General features: G+C 40.9%; 1 protein-coding gene across 4 annotated transcripts in view; it reads left to right on the top strand.

Annotated features, from left to right (window-relative positions):
- The window catches only part of TMLHE (trimethyllysine hydroxylase, epsilon), an 89671-nt gene extending 80460 nt beyond the window's left edge, over nt 1–9211 (top strand). For 3 of the 4 annotated variants that reach the window (XM_014834718.3, XM_014834717.3, XM_044763897.2), the window contains 2 exons: nt 3257–3395; nt 4061–6373. In XM_014834718.3, the coding sequence (XP_014690204.1) occupies nt 3257–3395; nt 4061–4192 (271 nt within the window). In that variant the 3' untranslated portion in view covers nt 4193–6373. Of the gene's footprint in view, nt 1–3256; nt 3396–4060; nt 6374–8939 lie in introns of those variants that run through there. The other variant, XR_011499655.1, reaches the window with a different exon arrangement.
- The last annotated feature ends 10795 nt before the right edge of the window (nt 9212–20006 follow it).

Raw genomic sequence — 20006 nt, 5'->3', positions numbered from 1 at the left:
CAGTGTGTCTTGATGTGAGTCTCTTTGAGTTGCTTTTATTTGGAACTCTCTGAGCTTCCTGGATCTAGATGTCTGTTTCCTTCCCCAGGTTAGGGAATATTTCAGCCATTATTACTTCGAATAAGCTTTCTACCCCTTTCTTTCTCTCTTTTCCTTCTGGGAGCCCTATGATGCAAATACTAGTTTGCTTGATGGTGTCCCATAATTCCCTTAAACTGTCTTCACTCTTTTTCATTATTTTTTCTTTTTGCTCCTTTGATTAGATGAATCCCACTTCTCTGTCTTCAAATTCACTTGATACTTTCTTTCACATTATCTAGTCTGCTGTTGAACTTTTCTGTTGACTTTTTCAGTTCAATTATTGTATTCTTCAGCTCTATGGTTTGTTGGGTAATTTTTTATTTTTTCTGTATCTTTGTTGAAATGCTCATTTTGTCATGCATTATTCTTCTTACCTTGGCAGGCAACTTTTGACCATTAGTTTGAACTCCTTATCAGATAAATCATTTATCTCCATTTCATTAAGATCTGTTTCTGGAGCTTTATCTTGTTCTTTTGTTTAGAACATATTCCCGTTTCTTTATTTTCCTTGACTCTCTGTGTTGGCCTCTATGCGTTAGATAAAACAGCCACCTCTCCCAGTCTTGAAGGAGTAGACTCATGTAGGAGATGAACCCTATCTTTCAACTTTGCCCTAGCTCTCGGTCGTCTCTCAAACCTTTCTGATTGTCCCACCAGCCTTCTTTGTTCTTAGTGGCTGCCAGTAGTTGGAGGTGTGTCAAGACCTATCAGCATCCCAAAGGGGAGAATCTCAGTCAGCACCTTGATTCAGGCTGATTGGAAACCAGAGCCTCAGGCAGCAGCTTTGAAAGTATGCAAGTAGACCTCTTTAAGGGAAAGAAAGTCTGGGAGCTGGGTGTTTCTCTCTGCTCCCTCTGCACTGAGCCCTGGGGGGAAAGCCAGTTAAGAAGTGTTTCTGTGTTTCCTACTGTCCTGTGAAATCTGGAACTCAAGCCCTGGCTACCAGAGCCAGGCAGTCAAGGGGTGTGTCCCCTGGGCAGCAGCCACAAAAGCACCAATCTTGTGTGCAAGCTCATTTTAGGGAGACACTGGTGACTTGGAGTGGGCCAGAGGAAGAATGCAGAGATGGTGCCCACTGGCCTTCCCCATGTTCAGGGAGAATCACAGTCTGTCCCTAGATGTGTGCTAAATTAGAAGACTCACCATAATGCAGCAGCTTTTAAAGCATGCAAATAGGCCTCATTTAGGGAAAGGCTGAGAGTTGGGTGTTTCTCTCTGCTGTCTCTGTGCTAGGCCTCGGGGTATAACTATATGAGTCCTCACAAGCCCATTAAGAACTGTTTCTTTGTTTGCTATAGTCTGTTGGATCTTGGGGATTCAAGTCTCATTGTCTTTCAAGGCTAGGTGTTTTGGGGTCCTGTCTCTCAGGTGGAAGACTTAAAAGTTGAGGCACTAGATGTTGGGTCCAAATTCTTTACTCTTGAGGGAGAAGCTAGTTGTGTGTGAATTTTCTCCTGATTGTATGTCACTGCAACAGGGGTGAGGTTTATGGCAAGATTGTGACAGCTTTTCCTGCCCATTTTGATGTCGATTTTTACTCATTTACCCAAAGTGTGGGAGTCACTAAGCTAGTTTCTAGATTTCGTTCAGAGGGAATTGTTCCATGTGTAGCTGTAGATTTGGTGTGTCCATGGAAGGAGGTGAGTTCAGGAGCCTCCTATGTTGCCATCATGGACCAGAACCTCCAGCACTATTTGTAATAGACCCAAACTGGAAACTACTCAAATGTCCATCAACAGTAGAATGGATGAATAAATTATGGTATAGTCACACAATGAAATTCTATATAGCACTAAGGGTGAATGAACTACTGCTACACAGCACAACAATGATGTATCTCCTAAATATAATATTAAATGAAAGCAGCTAAGCAAAAAAGAGTACATACTGTAGTATTCCATTTATATAAAGTTTTATAAACAAGCAAAACTGATCTTTGGTGACAGAAGTCACAATGGTAGTTATTCTTGGGTTAGGAGAGGGACAAGATGGGAGAGGGAACAAGGAAATGTTCTGGGGTTTGGGTAATGATCTATTTATTTACCTGGATGCTAGTAATATGGATGTGTTCACATCATGAAAATTCATCAAGCTTATGATTTGTGTACATTTCTGTATATATACTGTACTTCAGTAGAAAGTTAATTTGCTTTAGGTAAAAAAGAAATCCAGTATCTGAACAAAGGGTTTTCAGTCTCTTCTCATAGTACTCAGAATAGAATCCAAAGTCCTTACCAAGGCCTACAAGGCTATACATGATCTGGCCCATGGCTACCTCTTCCATATCATTTCTTACCATTATTCCCCTTGCTTACTCAGCTCCAACTACATGGCCTTCTTGCTGTTCTGCAAACATGATAAAATGTCTTTCTACCCTAAGACTTTTACTTGCTGTTCCCTCTGCCTGGAACACTCTTCCCTCAGCTTGGCACATTGCTATTTTCTTATCATACAGGTACCAGCTCAAATATTACTTCTTCAAAAAAGTCCTTCATTCAACACTCCATCTGAACTAGACTTTAGTCACTTTTTATCATGTAACATTATTTTTTCTTCATAGCACCTGTAACTAGTTGTGTATTTATTGTTCATCATCTGTCTTTCTCAATAGAATGTAAACTCCCCATAGGCTTGAATCATGTTGACACACCACCTAGCACATAGCAAGTCTTCATATAAATGTTAGGTTTGGATGAATGAATACCCCTGGGTAAACTATCTACTAGGCTGTAGCTGGGATTTCTCCCGAAAAGAGAAACACCTGAAAAGCTGTAAGTCATCCTGTTAAAAAGAAAGCCTTGTTAGTACAACCTTTCTTGCCCACCTCAGCTTGGTGAAGAGAAAACTCGGATCTTTCTCCAGTGCTTCTATGAAATTTGGCCAAGGGAATGTGCTTTAGATAAAATATCATATCCTAAGATGGGAGAAACCAGCTAGAATTTACCTCTATCCCTTACCCCCAGATTCTCTAAAGAAAAACAAAATATGGTCAGCAGGCAGTGGAGCTCCTCTCTACAGTCTTCTAGTCCTGAGAGTACATTAATTTATTATTGTTACCTCATTTCTGAGACAAGTAATGAATATAGGGAAAGCCATCTATAAAACTGCTCAATAAACAACAGATGTCTTTGACATGTGTTTGAGGAGGTCTTTATTTCTCATGATTTCATTTTAGGTACAACAACTATGACCGGGCTGTCATCAATACCGTACCTTATGATGTTGTCCATCGTTGGTATACAGCACATCGGACTCTAACAATAGAGTTGAGGAGACCTGAGAATGAGTTTTGGGTCAAACTAAAGCCTGGCAGGGTAGGTGCCAAACTCGAAAGATATCAAGTAAGCTTGTTATACTGAAGGAGTGAAGAATGGGTACTTATATAATATATGAGTCACTATCTTGCAAAGGAAAAAGAGAAAAGAGTCCTGGGTGTTGGTCCTGGTCTTGCCACTCACTCACTGAATGACCTGGAAGCAGACCCCACCCTGTATCTAGGCATCAGTGACTCAGTGACTCTATTTGTATGATGAAGGGAATAGTCCCTAAGGGTCCTTCCAGCTTTATAATTCCTTTTTTTTTTTTGCTCTTGATATTTCCTCTGGATGGAAAATATCTTCAGCTTAGCATAAAATATAATGAAATAGTTTAACCCTTTGAGAAAGTATATAAGAATTTAAAAAAGAAAACCAATTATCTTATTTGCTTTGATAAGAAAACAATTACTCAAGAAGCATAAGCTCCTCAAGTGCAAGGTCTATTACCTACTGTTGCCTTTGTAAATTCCATTTAGCCTCCTACAGGGCTATGCACATCCTAGTTTCCAAATGTTTGTTTAATCTCAAAATAAAAATACTTCATTGAATGTAACCAGGGAACAACCTAAAGTTTTCCTTTTGAATGATCTCTTCTGATTTAGGGCTCCTTTGGTCTGCCCTTGTTCTGATGGTGTTTTTTCTCTCTTTTTGCCCATTTACAGGTCCTATTTATAGACAATTGGCGTGTCCTACATGGCAGGGAATCCTTCACTGGCTACCGCCAACTCTGTGGCTGCTATTTAACAAGGGATGACGTATTAAACACTGCTCGTCTCTTGGGGCTTCAGGCTTAAAATTGACAGCATTGGGATTATGAACACACCTGGCACCCTGGCTACCAGAATTTCATATCAGCAGAATAATGTGGCAAAACATACTTAAAATTACCTCCTTACCCCATCACACAAAGCAGAAGCCACCCCTTTATCTAGTAGGAGAAACCTGTTGGAAAGAGGCCTGTAGTATGATAGCTCTCTTCTCCAAGTTATAACATGGGCTCATTTGTTTTTCAGAACTTTTGGTATAATCTTGGCCAGTCTACTTCAGAAATATAATCTCCACATTGATAGGGAAACAATATTCACTAAGTAAAAATTTCTTGCAACTAGATCAGTTAAAAAGAAATGCATTCCAAGATTCACAAAATTTTTGGCCTTAGGACACCTTAACACTCTTAAAAGTTATTGAGGACTCCAAAGAGTTCTTGAGTGCAGGTTATATCTATTGATACCTAATTGTATTCAGTATTAAGACTGAGAAATGTTTAAAATTCAAGAACACAAAAGCGCGCATCCTTCAGCTATCAGAGAGATGACATCACATGTCATGTAGCCTCTGGAAAAGTCTTCTGTAGATTCATGAGATAATGAGAGTAAAAAAGGCAAGTGTCATCTTAGTGTTATTATAAAAAATAGTTTTTAACCCACAGACCCAATAAAAGGGTATCAGGGACCCCTCCAGTTGTCTTCAGACCACACTTTGAGAACCAATGGGCTAGAGGATACCTTGGGACAGTCTTTTACATAGGCCTGTGGATTAAAGACTTTAGCTGAAACCCTAGATTTTTCTCTACAGTCTCCTAGAACTACAGATATTGTAGGAACTGTTTGATAACACAAGCTCAGTGATAAGGTGGGAACTGAACACATAGTGTTTTATCTTGTGAGAAGGGTTATCTCCACCCAAGTCATGTCTCAAGGAACTAAACTAGGAAGTCACGATAGCTCCTATGGAACAAACCCATCAGTTCGGTAGCTCTGTGAGGCATTAATTGCAGAAAGTTTTTAGAGACTTCTGAGGTTCCATATGACAGTTCATACATACACACACACACACACACACATGCACACACACACACAGACACCCCATGAGAGAGTGCAGAGGGTTAGCCTGTAAGGTTGTTGAGGGAACTCATCATGATAGATGATGTGCCTCCAAAGAACTGGAGATTACTATCCAAACTTACAGTTTGGCTTTTGATGAAATTTTGGATGCAATCTGTTTTCCTCCATTTTTGCTGATCTTTTTTTTGGTTTTTTTCCTCTCTTAAAATATTATACATGTTAATTGCCAAGATTGACTGCATTAAATATAATACCATGTTTCTTTTATTTTTTAATGGCTTCCTTTATATATGGAGAGAGAGAGAAGAGAGAGAGATCGAGATGATAGATATGAGGCTTATTTTCCCCTGGCTGTCATAGAAAGTGAAGCTGTACAATAACCACATTGACCACTGTGGAATGATGAAAGAGGATCCAGGATAGGATGTGCATAAGAGTGGAAAAAAAGCATTACTAGTGAGGATAGGAGTCACAAAGCAAAGAAAACTCAGTACTCTGACAGAGAATGAAGCCTAATATGACGTTTTTAAGGAGTTCCTAGTTCACATTTAGTAGTTTATGCATTATTTTATTGACCATCTAGTGCTCCAAAGTATGTTCTCAGAATATTTCTACATTTTATTTGTACTATATAGGAATCTTCAGGGATCCTCCATGAAATTCTTTTTCCTCTTAGGTCAAAGGATTGATAATTAAGTTCAGGTCTTAAAGAGTATATCCATTAGCAATCAGAAAAGCAGTAACATTTTAATAGGCAATCTTTTCTCTCTACTATTATGTACTCCTAAAATATGTCACCATTAGTCTTCATAAGGATGTTTACCTTTTTTGAAATTTTGACTAAATTAGCCTTGAAAATTACACTATAACTGAGGTCAGCATTGATTTTATGACAAGCAAAGGACATATTCATGACCCTGGAGAGATAAGGACACAGATCAATCTTCTCTCTTACTGAAAGACTCTCTCCACCTTCTGGCTCCCCTGGGACCTTGATTCGTTAATTATTTCACCCTCGCTTTCCTGAATTTTCAATCAATACTTTTGTACAATGTATTCCCTTCAGAGGAAGAAACAGGGAAGGGAATTATTTGAGTCCTCTTCATGGAGCATTAAAAACTTTCTATGTGAGACGTTTCTTTTTTTACATCTCTTTCTTGTGTCCTTGAGAATGTAAGCACAGGTCTATGTCTACCAAGCTCACTGTAAAGTCACTTTTACCTTTTGCAGTGGTGGATAGGATCAGTAGGGTTAGGAGCACAGCACCTAACATAGTGTTTCATAATACAAATTTGTTGGAATAAGAGTAAATTAATGAATCTTTTTCAAACAAACTCACCAGAAATTGCCACATTCTCTATAAGTATGCCCTTTTGTGTTTGGCAGTTAACTAGCACTGAATTTTGTTTACCTTCATCTAGAGTGGCCAACCATCCAAGTGTGCCCAGGATTGAGAGGTTTCCTGGGCTGCAGAACTTACAGTTTTAAAACTGGGGAAGTCCCACATAAACCAGGACTGCTGGACACCCTACCTTTTTGCTGCCGTCTGTGTATTTAGTTTTCATCACTGCTTCCCATTTCTGTCCAACTGTTTGTGAATCATAACTTGGGTAGTCCATGATGAAAAGGAAAAAAAATGTATGAACTATAGTGTGTTGTGGTGGATCCCAAAGTAGTGTCCCCAGACCAGCAGCATCAGCATCATTGAGAACTTGTTAGAAATGAAAAATCTCAGGACCCACCCCAGACTTCATAAATCAGAAGCTCTGGAGGGGGAACCCAGCAGTTTGTATTTTAGCAAGCCCTCCAGGAGATTCTGATGCCTGCCAAAGTTTGAGACCCACTGAAGGAAGAGCCCTGATGCTGACTTCTAGGCCCAGTTATGCTACTGACTCACTAAATGACTTGAGGCATGTCCCTCTCCTGTTTTGAGTTACAACGGGCTCTTCAGTTTTCTCTTCTACAGTTTAAAATGGAAGCCTTGGACTAGGCAGCATCTATAGGCTCTGCCACTCTGTAATTTTATTTGACCTCTCATAGCTTAAGTTTTCTCATATGGGCACAGTAAGGAAAATACCTTCCTCACAGACTTTTCTAACAAATTTGTTTACTCTTACATAAGATGTTTGCAGCACATAATGATGACCAATAATAATAGCTAACTCCTACATAGTGCTTTCTATGTGCTACACACTGTTCTAAGTGCTTTAAACCCCTATAGCAACTCTATGCCCATTTTATAAAAGAAGAAATAGAGACAATAAGAAATTAAGCGGCTGACCCGGGAGCACATAGCTAACTAAGTGTCAGAGACTGGATTACAACCTCGACAATCTGGCCATAGAAACAGTGTTTTAACTAATATGCCATATTGCTCAATAAATGTTAATTCCAACCCCCTTTTCCATACTTACAAGGTCTGGCTGCTTTAACAAAGACAATGATCATCATCCCTACTTTCACAGTCCTTCCTACAAAATCTTAAAAGAATCATGAGAATATCTAGATTTGTTTTGCAAATAGTTTGCAAACGTCCACAAAAAACCCCTCACTTTCTAAAAAGTGTTTTCCACCTTCTCTAATTTTACCTCTTCCAAAGGTGGAAACTTGATGATAGAAGGAAATCAATCTGTTCAGCATTTTCCCTTCTTACTGCACTCTTGTAAACTACCAGTCAGTTGTTAGGGTCAAAACTATTTTACAGGATGTATTCATATCGCTGCCTCAGGGAGCTCTTGGGCATATTGGAGATCCACTCACAGAGCCAGCTGGTGGCTTAGCTCAGCTTCTAGTTGTGAGATCTGGCTGTGTCTGTGTCCTCACCTCCTGCAGCTCACCAGAGCCAAAGACTCTGGCAGATTTGGTAGTAGGGTTTTTTTTTTTTTTCAGATTTACATTCAAGGGTTGGTGGGCTTGAGGGTAGTTCCATCCTAGTCCTTGGCTTTAAGCTGTGAGCCTGGCTTTTGTCCTCCATCTTGCTGAGAGTGCTTTTGGACGTTTATACCCTGCAGGAGCTTAACTTCTGGCTAACATTGTTTGCTTCCAGTCCAGCAAGCCTGTCATTTCAACACAGAGGCAATCATCTCTTTTTTTTTTTTTTTTTTGTCTTGGCCATTCCTTTTTGATTCTACCTTTTTGTATTTTGTCCATCATTGTTGTGTGTTTGGAGCAACGGGCTATCCATAGCAAGAACTCACTGTAAAATCTTGAATGGGAAGTCAATGGAAATCTTTCCCGTGTGGATTTTACTTTTCCCTGATTCCCTAAATTGAGTTTGCAAAATATGACTGCGTGATTTCTCAATGATTTAGGCTTATTGTTATGACTGTCTGTTTTTGTGCCAGGCTATGAAGCAGAATAAGATCTTAGCTTGATTAATGGAATCCAAGCTTCCTTTCTGGAAAAAAATAATCAAGCATTCCTTACAATTGTGATAAATCATCTTAAGCCACGTCGGTGTGTATCATATGGATTAATAGTGGTATTCTAAGTTATTTTCTGTGTGGGTGCATAGGCATGGTAATTTATCCTGTGCACAAGTGAAGATCACAAGGGTCAGTGCTATGCAAACCTGTGAAGTCGGCAAAGGTTTTTCTCTGTTAGCCCCATCTTTCTCCATGGTCTACCCTTTGCCTCACTGAGGTGGCCACTTCCTCCAATTCAGGTACTCAATATCCTCTCACCTTCTGCTTTCTAGCTCCCTCTCTGATGCCTTGACTGAGGCAGCATAGTATCATAGGAAGAGCATGGACTTGGACCGACCTGGGCTTGGATTCCATCTCTACCTCTTACTAGCCTGGTGAATTTCAAGAAGCCACTTTCCCTCTTTGAGCCTCTGTTGCCTCATCTGCAAAGTGGGGCTAATAATTACCATCTACCTGATAAAGCTGTGATGAAGAATGAAATGAGATCATGTGTATAAAGTGTCTACCACAGTGAGCAGCACATAATAAATACTCAGTAGTTGTTTATCATTGTCGTCAATATTGTTATTTGAGCAAATAGGAAGGACCAGGGCTAGCCTATGTGTTTGACAGAAATCAACATTCTACTTAGAGAGAAGGAGCAAAGAGCAAAGTTATGGGAGTCAGAATTGGAAAAGTATGTGGAAATGCTAGGGGTCAGAGAGCGTAGACAGGTCATAAAGCACTGACATATTGGCAAGGCATCTGAACTTGAAGCACAGCCTGAGGGTTTATGCATAGGAAGTTGGTTTCCGGTAGGTAGTCCCGGGCTGAGAGCTGAAAGAGCAGAATGGTCAGAGAATGGATCAGACAGCCTGATGAGACAAGCTGAGTCTGCAGTGTTTTAGGGAGAGTGTCTTGGTAACAAAGGTGCGTAGGGTGAATGAGGCAGGCAGGCAAACATCCATGCCTGTGATGATACATAGTTAAGGTGGAGCACCTACGTCACATCTAACTTCACCACGTCCCAAAATACCACTGAAACTACTGTAAAATGATATTTGAAAGGAGATGACAACTAAATTTTGAAACCTGGAAAGCAGATGGGTGCGTAGTAATTGACTTAGCAGACCCAAGAAGGCCACAAACTAGGAATCCTAAGCCCTTAGTGGGAAAAGCCAAAAACCAACCTGATTTACTACTCCCCTTCCACCCCTCACAAGAATCTTCAAAGGCTACAACAGGTAGCTTTGGAAGTGGAGGTGAAGGGAGGTGGGCACCCAAATGATGAGGGTTGTTTGAAAACTGTTTAAGAAGTAGATTCGTTTCCACATCCCCTCCTGCAGTGAAGGCCTGACTGCACTGTGGGGCTGGCCCTTCCCTGCCCTCACAGAAGTCTGGAGAGTTATTCCCTGGGAGGGTAAAGCAGAGGGGCTCTGGACTGGGAGTCCCAAAACCCAGCTGAGGGCTGGAGTCTCATATTGAAAACAGAGGGGTTAAATGGAAGTATGCATCCTGGAAGCATACATACATACAGAGTCTTCTCTGACTCTGGCCGTAAGATTCTGGCAGCTGGAAGAGCCTTCTGTGGGCCGTCTGACCACCCAAGAGAAAAATATCTAAGGATATTGACACTGAAGTGTCTCCAAAAAGGGCCCAGCTGGATAACTTTACAATGAGGCTCATAGCTTGATACCGTGAGGTAGAGGAAGAGGAGGAGGAGAAGGAGACCCATCCAATTGAGGATATTTACTTTTAGAAAGAGAGGGGAGACCCGAGTATGTTTGTCACTGCAGGGAAAGGAGCCAGTCAGAAAAGAGGGAGAGATTAGAGATTCTGGAGAGAGGAGGTAATTGATGGAGTGAGGCACCTGGGGAGGCAGGATGGGATGGAATCCAGAGCATGAGTGGAAGTGACAGCCTGGGGCAGAATGAAGCACGCCTTCAGCCCCCACTGGGATAGGATGAGAAGAAATGAGGTTTGGGTGAAGGTTCGATTTAATCCATTATTATTTTGCAACTAGTATATCCAAGGCGTTGTGCTAGGTAGTACTCATTCATCCATCTACCCATTCATCCAACATTTTCTGGAGCAACTACTGTGTTCCCGGCTCTGTGCTGGGTGCTAGAGACACCGAGATGAATCAGACAAGATCCCAGTCCTCAAGGAGCTCACAGTCATGGGGCAAAAGCAGACCTACAACATAGGGCAATAAGCACTGTGAAAACAGCACAGGGGCTGGTGGGAGCACAGAGCAAGGGACACTACGAGAGCAAAGGGAATTAAGCAGGTATGGAAATGCCTATAGAACAATGCATAGATGGCTCTGTGGGTTCAAGGGCAGAGAGATCTCATCCGGCAGGGCCGATCGGTAAAGGCTTCAGCTGGCGGCGGTGCGAGGGTTGAGGAGTGCCCACCAAGAGGTGGAAACAGATGCAAAGATCCAGAGGCAGGAAATTGAAAGAGGACATGTTCAGGGAAGAGAGAGAGAGGCCCTGGTTGAGCACAGAGTATGCCGAGGCAAGTAGTGGGAGGGGCAGTTGGAAAGCAGGAATAGAATGAGATGCAAAAATGTCATTGAAGCAGCATCACAAAATGCAAGCGGGTTGAACTAACGGATTGTGTAAAAAACACCAGACTGGGGAATGAGAAACTTGGTTCCATTCTAAGTCCAGCTCTGCCACAAACTCACTTTTGGTATGGTAAGTAGTGACTCAGTTAATGTCTCTGAACACTGGTTTCTTCATCTGTCAACTGGTAGCAAGAATACCTTCCAGGCCTATCTCATGGGGTTATCGTGAGGAGCATATGAGTCAGTGCACATGAAAACGTCTTTCAACAAATCTTTAAAGTGGTGGTGCACACAGGTAAAGGCTTATTATTGAGGAAACACGTGTCCTGGGAACACATCATCAACTGAATAGCCAGGGGAGAAAATTTAATGAAATATTCTGCTATGAGAATGTAACAAGTTTCCAAAACTAGTTGTTAGGTAACACGGTGAGTGAATCAACTCTCGTTAGTTTGGAACTTCTATACATCAAATTTGTATACAATAAAAATAGATTTTTACTATCCTGGTAGCCTACTGATAATTGTAAAACAGGAATTATTCTTTTAGATACATAACAGTTTAAGAGGACAGACGAAAATATGCAAGTTTCCAATGTTCTTCATTCACTCAACCAACATTCACTGACTACTCTGCTGTGCACTGAGGGCAGGCACAGTCGGGGTGGGACAGTTTCTGCCTTCAAGGAGATTGCCTTCCACCATGGGAGACAGACATATCAACAGACAACTGTAATACTAGGTAAGCACAAGGGTTCTGTGGGTGCTCAGAACAAGGGTACCTAAACCAGTCTTGTGCAACAGAGGTTACATTACATTTTACAGATGAGGGAACTGAGGCTTAGCAAGTGACAGAGCCAGTACTCTAACCTGGCTCTTTTAACTCTGGGTCCAGGACTATTTCTGCCTCACCACAGCTGCCTCTTTTATTTTGTAAATACATTAGGCCTAAGGCATATGGGAGAAGATAACTTATTTTGTGGGTCCCTGCCCATCCTAAACTGCTTGCTCCTTTCCAGTGATAGACAGGAATTTTGTGGTTAGAGCACCTCCATGTGTCCAAAATGCTATATTTCAGATATAAAATTAATAATAATAATAATAATAATAATAATAATAAGCCTTCACCTTTTAAGTTCCTTTAGTAAGTTCCTCAAGATTCCAGGAGTGCATGTGTGTGTGCGTGCAGGCACAGACACATGCATACACATTTGGAGTGGGGAAGGTTGGGAAACACTGGCCCCTGCATTTCCAACAAGTCTAGGTGGAGAGAAAATGGAAAGTGAGCTCCAACAGAAAGGAACTTGCAGAAGAAAACAGGTGAAAATGAGATCAATGAGAGAAGAGTTCACAGGAGATACCGGGAAAGTGGTGTCTTCTGGCCACATCTACTACTTCATTGGCAGTTCCATGAAAAGTGTATGTAGGGAAAGTGGTTTCCTTCATCACGTTCTTCTTCTGGGAATTTCCTGGTGCTATGGGAGTTGTAAAAGGAAAAAGAAATAATTTCTGTTTCTGGAAACGTCACGACTAGATAACCCGAAATCCCTCCTTGCTACAAAACACCTAGGATGGCTGGATAACTAGGCCAAAGATGACATCCTACGAATGTCTGGGAGCCTCAATCCATCCCAACACTGAAACAACTGAAGAAGTAAAGGAATTGTACTAAGTAACTCCTAAGATCCCTTCCATTCACTTCTCTCAACCCTCTCATTCTCCAGTTCTTGTACTCACTTAAACATTTACTGAGCACTCATTCTATATCAGGTATTGGCCGTGTTGTATTTTGATGAATAGAAAGTTGAACACAAATACAGAGTTCCTACACTCAAATAGCTCACCATCTTGTGCAGTGGCTCTTAACTGGAGCTGCACATCAGAATCACTTGAGATGGTTTGCAACAATGCACATGCCTGCCCTCCCTGCTGCCCTCAAGATTCTAATTTCAGCCTGGAGGGAAACAAATAGCCTGAAATTCTTTCTGTGTTGAATTCTAAAACCCAGAGCCCAAAAGGAATTCACAGCATTAAACTGTGCTCTGTAGAAACAGGAGGGGGGAAAAATTTCCTCCAGACAGGATCATTCCCCAAGCTTGGGGAAAGGTGCAGAAGAGGCGAGACCTCTGTCGTTCCCAAGAGGAGAGGGAACCTGGGCCCTGCAGCTCAGCAGCAATGCCAAAGAGAGAAGTCAATAGATTTGGGAGGCATTTTGAAGGTAGAGTCTACTAGACTTGGTGTCTGCTTAATTGTGAGCGAGGGCTTGAGGGAGACGAAGGTGTCAAGGATGACTCCCAAGTTGGGTTTTTTTTTTTTTAAGTTATTTTACTGAGGTCATATTGACTTATAACATTGTGTAAATTTCAGGTGTACATTATTATATTTCAGTTTCTGTGTAGACTGCACCATATTCACCACCAATAGTCTAGTTTTTATCCGTCACCATACTTATGTGCCCCTTTATCCCTTTCGCCCTCCCCCCACCCCTTTCCCCTCTGGTAACCACCAACCTGTTCTCCTTATCCATATGTTTGTTTGTTTGTTTATCTTCCACATACGAGTGAAATCATACGGTATTTGTCTTTCTCTGTCTGGCTTACTTTGCTTGGCATAGTACCCTCAAGGTCCATTCGTGTTGTCACAAATGACACACTTTTGTCTTTTTATGGCTGAGTAGTATTCCATTGTGTGTGTGTGTGTGTGTGTACCACATCTTCTTTATCCATTCATCCGTCGATGGGCACTTGGGTTGCTTCCACATCTTGGCTATTGTGAAGAATGCTGCAAGGAACATAGGGGTGCATAAATCTCTTTGAATTGTTGATTTCATGATCTTTGGATAAACACCCAATAGTAGTAGTGGGATAGCTGGATCATATGGTATTTCTATTTTTAATTTTTTGAGAAATCTCTATACTGTTTTCCATAGTGGATGCACCAGTTTGCATTCCCACCAGCAGTGTATGAGAGTTCCCTTTTCTCCACATCCTCTCCAACACTTGTTATTTCTTGTCTTGTTAATTCTAGCCATTCTGACGGGTGTCACGTGATATCTCATTGTAGTTTTCACTTGCATTTCCCTAATAATTAGCGATGTTGAACATCTTTTCATGTGCCTGTTGGCCATCTCCATATCTTCTTTGGAGATATGTCTGTTCATATCCTCTGCCCAGTTTTTGATTGGGTTGTTCATTGTTTTGTTGTTGAGTTGTATGAGTTCTTTACATATTTTGGAAATCAACCCCTTGTCAGATATATGATTTGCAAATATTTTCTCCCAGTTGGTGGGTTGTCTTTTCTTCTTGTTCATGGTTTCCTTTTCCTTGCAGAAGCCTTTTAGTCTGACATAGTCCCATTTGTTTATTTTTTCTTTTGTTTCCCTTGCCTGAGTAGACACGGTATTCAAAAAGATACTACTAAGACCGATGTCAAAGAGTGTACTGCCTATGTTTTCTTCTAGGAGTTTTATGGTTTCGGGTCTTACATTCAAATCTTTAGTCCATTTTGAGTTAGTTTTTGTGTATGGTGTAAGATGATAGTCTACTTTCATTCTTTTGCTCATGGCTGTCCAGTTTTCCCAACACCATTTATTGAAGGGACTTTCCTTTCTCCATTGTATGTTCTTGGCTTCTTTGTCGAAGGTTAGCTGCCAATAGATGTGCGGGTTTATTTCTGGGCTCCCAATTCTGTTCCGTTGATCTGTGTGTCTGGTTTTCTGCCAGTACTATGCCATGCTGTTTGGATTACTATAGCTTTGTAGAATATTTCGAATTCAGGGAGTGTGATGCCTCCAACCTTGTTCTTTTTTCTCAGGATTGCTTTGGCTATTCAGGGTCTTTTGTTGTTCCATATAAATCTTAGGATTCTTTGTTCTATTTCCATGAAGACTGTCATTGGGATTTTGACAGGGAGTGCATTGAACCTGTAGATTGCTTTAGGTAGTATGCACATTTTAACTATGTTTATTCTTCCAATCCGTGAGCACGGAATATCTTTCCATCTCCTTATGTCTTCTTTGATTTCTTTCAGTAATGTCTTACAGTTTTCAATGTATAGGTCTTTCATCTCCTTGGTTAAATTTATTCTTAGGTACTTTATTCTTTTTGTTGCAATTGTAAATGGGATTTTATTCTTGATTTCTCTTTCTGCTAGTTCGTTGTTAGTGTATAGAAATGCAACTGATTTTTGTAGGTTGATTTTGTACCCTGCAACTTTACTGTATTCATTATCTATAATAGTTTTTTGGTGGATTCTTTAGGGTTTCCTATAAATAGAATCATGTCATCCAGAAATAGTGAAAGGTATTGATTTGGTCAGCTGAGCACGCCTTGCTCACACAGGGGTTATCAGAAGAGGAGAGACCTTGGAGAGAAGATGATGGTTTCAGTCTTGGATATATTTGAGTTTGAGGTGCACGTGGAGCACCCAGGTGGAGACGTCCAAGAGGCAATTGGATACTCATATCTGGAGTTTAGCAATGTGTCCATTCTTGTATCATTTCTATTATACCATATTAAAGTTTTGCATCGTTCCTAACCCCGTTTTTATTTTCCGAATAAAGCATAATAATCAACTTTGCACATTTTCTTTTAAAGAGTACACAAAAATCAGTTGTGCCTCAGGGACTTGTAGATTTAAATGTATTTTCAGTACCACCCCGTGACTTTTCTGCAGCCTTCAACACCTGCTTCCCCGTGCCCCCTCCCCCACCCCGAGCTAACATCGGTTGCCAGTCTTCCTCTTTTTTCCACTTGAGGAAGATTAGCCCTGAGCTAACATCTGTGCCAATCTTCCTCCACTTTATATGTGGGTTGCCATCACAGCATGGCTGACGAGTGGTGTAGGTCCATGCCTGGGATCTGAACCCAAGAACCCAGCAGCCAAAGTGGAGCATGCAGAACTTAACCACTGCGCCACAGGGCCTGCTGGCCCCCAGCACCCACTTTTATATGGCCCCAGGTAATAAACGCGTGAATAGCAACCATGTTTTTTACCATTCGCCTGGGGTAGGACTCCCATCATGACAGGACAGTCATATTTTTCCACTTCTGATCCTAGGGCAGAAATATCTCACAAAGGTAACCAGTTCTTAAGGCAGCTCTCCTTCCAGAAATTTCTTGTGACATGTGGCTTTGAGCAATCAAGGCTCTTTCAATCCCCCTGACCCTTCCCCCACCCTTATCTTAGGCTGTCATTGGGTGTCCAGCATCCCAGAGCTCCAACCCTTCTTTGAGGCTACATGTTCATGAAAAATATTTTTCATCATCACGGTCCTCTTCCAAAAATTTTGTGGGAGCTTCTCAGTGCTGTGTGAGTTATACAGGGTAAAGCAATTTTTACTTCTGGAAACAGTGCACCCTAGGTAACCCGAAAACCCTCTTGCTACCAAGCTACTTAAGAGGCTGGATAAAATTTAATAAATATCCTTTTCAATGCATATATGACGATGCATATATGCATGGAAGTTGACTCTCGGGTGTCAAAAAACAAAGAGGAACCTGAAGAGCAGATTGATGGGCATTTGAGTGTATGTTAGGCAGGTAGGATTTAATGACCATCAGGGAGAGGAGAAAAGCCTTGGCACCTCACCTCACAAGGGCTGTACAGTCACTTAAAGGATGGACTAGGAAAAAAAAATCTGCCCATCACCGTGGGGAGATGACCAAGGGAGTCTGGTCTCTTCAAGGGTTCCGGTGGACGAAAATAAAATACTTCCCCTGATAATTTGTAACTCTAGAGCTATTCTCATCCTGGTCTAAGGTTGGAATTAATGCCTCTTGTTTAGTCTAGGAAACCCCAAGCTCACAAATTAACGTAAAACAATATACCACCCCAGCGATACCCCTAGGTCTTCTGGCAGAAGTAAACACACACAACCTCTCTGGAGAGACACATGCTCAGTTCAGATCTCACAGAAGTCCCAGAGATAAAAGCTCTGCTCGAGAAATCCCTAAACTCACTATCAAAATTATAAAACACGTAAGGAAAAAAATTTCTGTGATTGTCAGCAATGACGAGCAGGATTAGACCACCAAGAACTTCAGATAATAGAACTAACAGAGAGTATAAAATATTTGTTTAAGACGCTTAGAAAAAAATAAGGAAAGAACAAGATTCTGTGGAAAAAAGAGGCTGGTTTTTAAAAGAACCAAGTGGAACTTCTAGAAATGAAAAGCAATATGCCCAGTGACATCAAAAGCTCAGAGGATGGGTTTAAAAGCAGATTCATCTGCTTCAGTGAGCTGGAAGATAGAGCCAAGGAAACTATTCAGAAGGCAACAAGGAGAGATAGGCAACGATAAAAGGTTAAGAAATATGGGCGGGGGGGCGGGGGGGAATGCAAAAGTCCAAAAAAAAAAAAAAACCCAGCTAATAGGAATGACAGAATCAGCGAATAGGGAGAGTGGGCATAAACCAATATTCAAAGGGATACTGGCTGGAAAGTTTCCAGATTTGATAAAAGATGTGATTTCTCATATTCTGAAAGCACAAGCCACACACAGAATCAATAAAACCAAATCGTGGGGAAACTACAGGCCAACAAAGACAAGGGGAAGATCTTCAAAGCTGGAAAGAAAAGACACAGTACTATCAAATGGATAATAAACTGACAGCAGATTTCTCACCAGCCACAACAAAATTGAAATCATATCGCTGATGCACCCAGGGGAAAAAAAATGTTAGCAGGCATGTCATACCCAACTAAGCTATCATTCAAGGATGAGGGTGAAGTAAGGATATTCTTGAACAAAGATTGGGAGGGTTGACCACTCACAAACTCTCACTAAAAGAACAGCTTAAAGATGTTCTTCCACTATAGGTAAATCGAACAGAGAAGAAAGAAGTAAGATGCAACAGAGGAACGGTGAACAAAGAAATTAGTGACCATGACCATGAGTCTAAAAGAGAATAGACTGTATAGAACTGTATAACTGACAAAGTTATAACTAAATGTTGTACAACATTGACTTGTAAGACTTGGTCCTTGTATTATTTGGGATGAAATTAGAGATGATGATTAACTTAAGACTTGATTTAAAAATGTAAGGAACTTGATAATCTCAGCTCCAATACTGTCCCACATATGAAAGATTTGAAATCTTAAATTTTTCTAAAAATGATTAACTGCAAGTTAACCAGAATATATCCCAGGGGAAAAAAATAACCGTTCAAAACCAAATGAGACATTTCTTTGTAAAAGATGGTGGAGCGAAGAAAGATCAAAGATTCTCCCTTCCCCCATCATACCTACTAGATAAATAAGAAAAGGTAAAAAACAGGAGAAGGAGAGAAAGATAAGGAGGAGGAAGAGGAGAATAAAGAGAGGGAGGGAGGGAGGGAGAAAAGAAGGAACGTGTCTTCCAAGGAATGAAGAAAAAAAAAAAAAACAGAGAGAGAGTGAAAGAGAGAGAGCGATTCTGGTGAGGAGATTGGTTTGTTTAACATACTTCTTATTCTGTTCCCATTCCCCAGAAGCAATACTGAACAAAACAATGTGAATCAGTTAAATCTTGGGAATGAGATCTAAGGCCCCCTAAACTGAAGAGAAATGGACTGAGGGAATACGCAGGAAAAAATCAAGTAAATACCTTTGTGAACAGAAGCCCTTACTTGCCACCGTTAGATTTCACTAGCAGCAGGAAGGCTCCCATTTTTTTTCCATTTTCCAGGGCACCGCACTGAGTTGGGAGAATAAGTCAAATCCCTCAGAGTAGGTTACACCCTTGCATGGGTGGAGTGGAGTGTAATACATGATATTTAACAAGATATTAGAAGAAAAAAATAGATTGAAATCAATATCCAGCCCTCAAACTATAGTTATGGGATGGTAAGGTGTAAAGGGTGCAAAGAATTCACTTACACAATGTTAGAGCAAATGGAAAGTCTAGATAGTGCTTCCCATGATCGAAATGGAAAATAAATGGTATAGCAACCATGACAACAGTGTACAAGGAGAGATAGGGAGAGGGAAAAGAAAACAAAGAGAGAGAGAGTGAGAGGGAGGGAGGGAGGGGGAGAGGAGAGAGAGGAGAGAGAGAGGGAGAGAAAGAGAGAGAGAAAAGACCAATATACAAGAAAACAAAGTGAGACTCCAAAGAACCACATAGCAGATCAAATAAATAAGTTATGAAGGGCAAGTCACAGAAGAGGCAAGCATAAAAATTGAAATAAGAGCAAGGAGGAAGGACTTTAGATGATCACATTAATGTTGATCCAACATTAAGATAATTTACATGCCTTAGGTAAAGAGCCTAATAAGTGGAATAGAAAAATATCCACAGCTAGAGTGTGAGAAAAGTTTCCAGAAATAAAGGAAGAATTGAATCTGTCCCTCAAAAGAACACACTCTCTACCAGGAAAAATCGATACAGGGCAATCAATACTGAGATATATTCTGGTTGTGTCATGTTACTTCAAGAAATAATTCTTCAGGAACCTAGGCACAAAAAAGCAATCACTTACAAGGGAATGAATTGGTTCCCTTTAAACAGAAAAGTAAAATGTAACATTTCCAGAATGGTTCTGGTTCTGGGTAAGATGGAGCAAGCACACTCTACTGAATACAGCTATACAACACGGACAGGGTGCATGGAACAGCTGTTTGAGGACTCTGAAAAGCAAACAGAAGCAGGCAGATTGGGGAATAAGACCACAATTTGAAGTATCACTGAAACACTGGTGAATTTACTTTTTTTTTCCTTCCACATCCTCGGTTCAGCGAAGCCTGAAAGTTAGACGCAGGCAATGGGGTGGACAGAGAGTGCTCTAGTTTTGACCTGAGGAGAGGG

This window comes from Equus asinus, chromosome X (genome assembly GCF_041296235.1).
Source record: "Equus asinus isolate D_3611 breed Donkey chromosome X, EquAss-T2T_v2, whole genome shotgun sequence".
Classification (NCBI taxonomy): domain Eukaryota; kingdom Metazoa; phylum Chordata; class Mammalia; order Perissodactyla; family Equidae; genus Equus; species Equus asinus.
The sequence above is the reverse complement of the archived record's forward strand: the minus strand, read 5'-3'. Positions and strand labels throughout refer to the sequence as shown.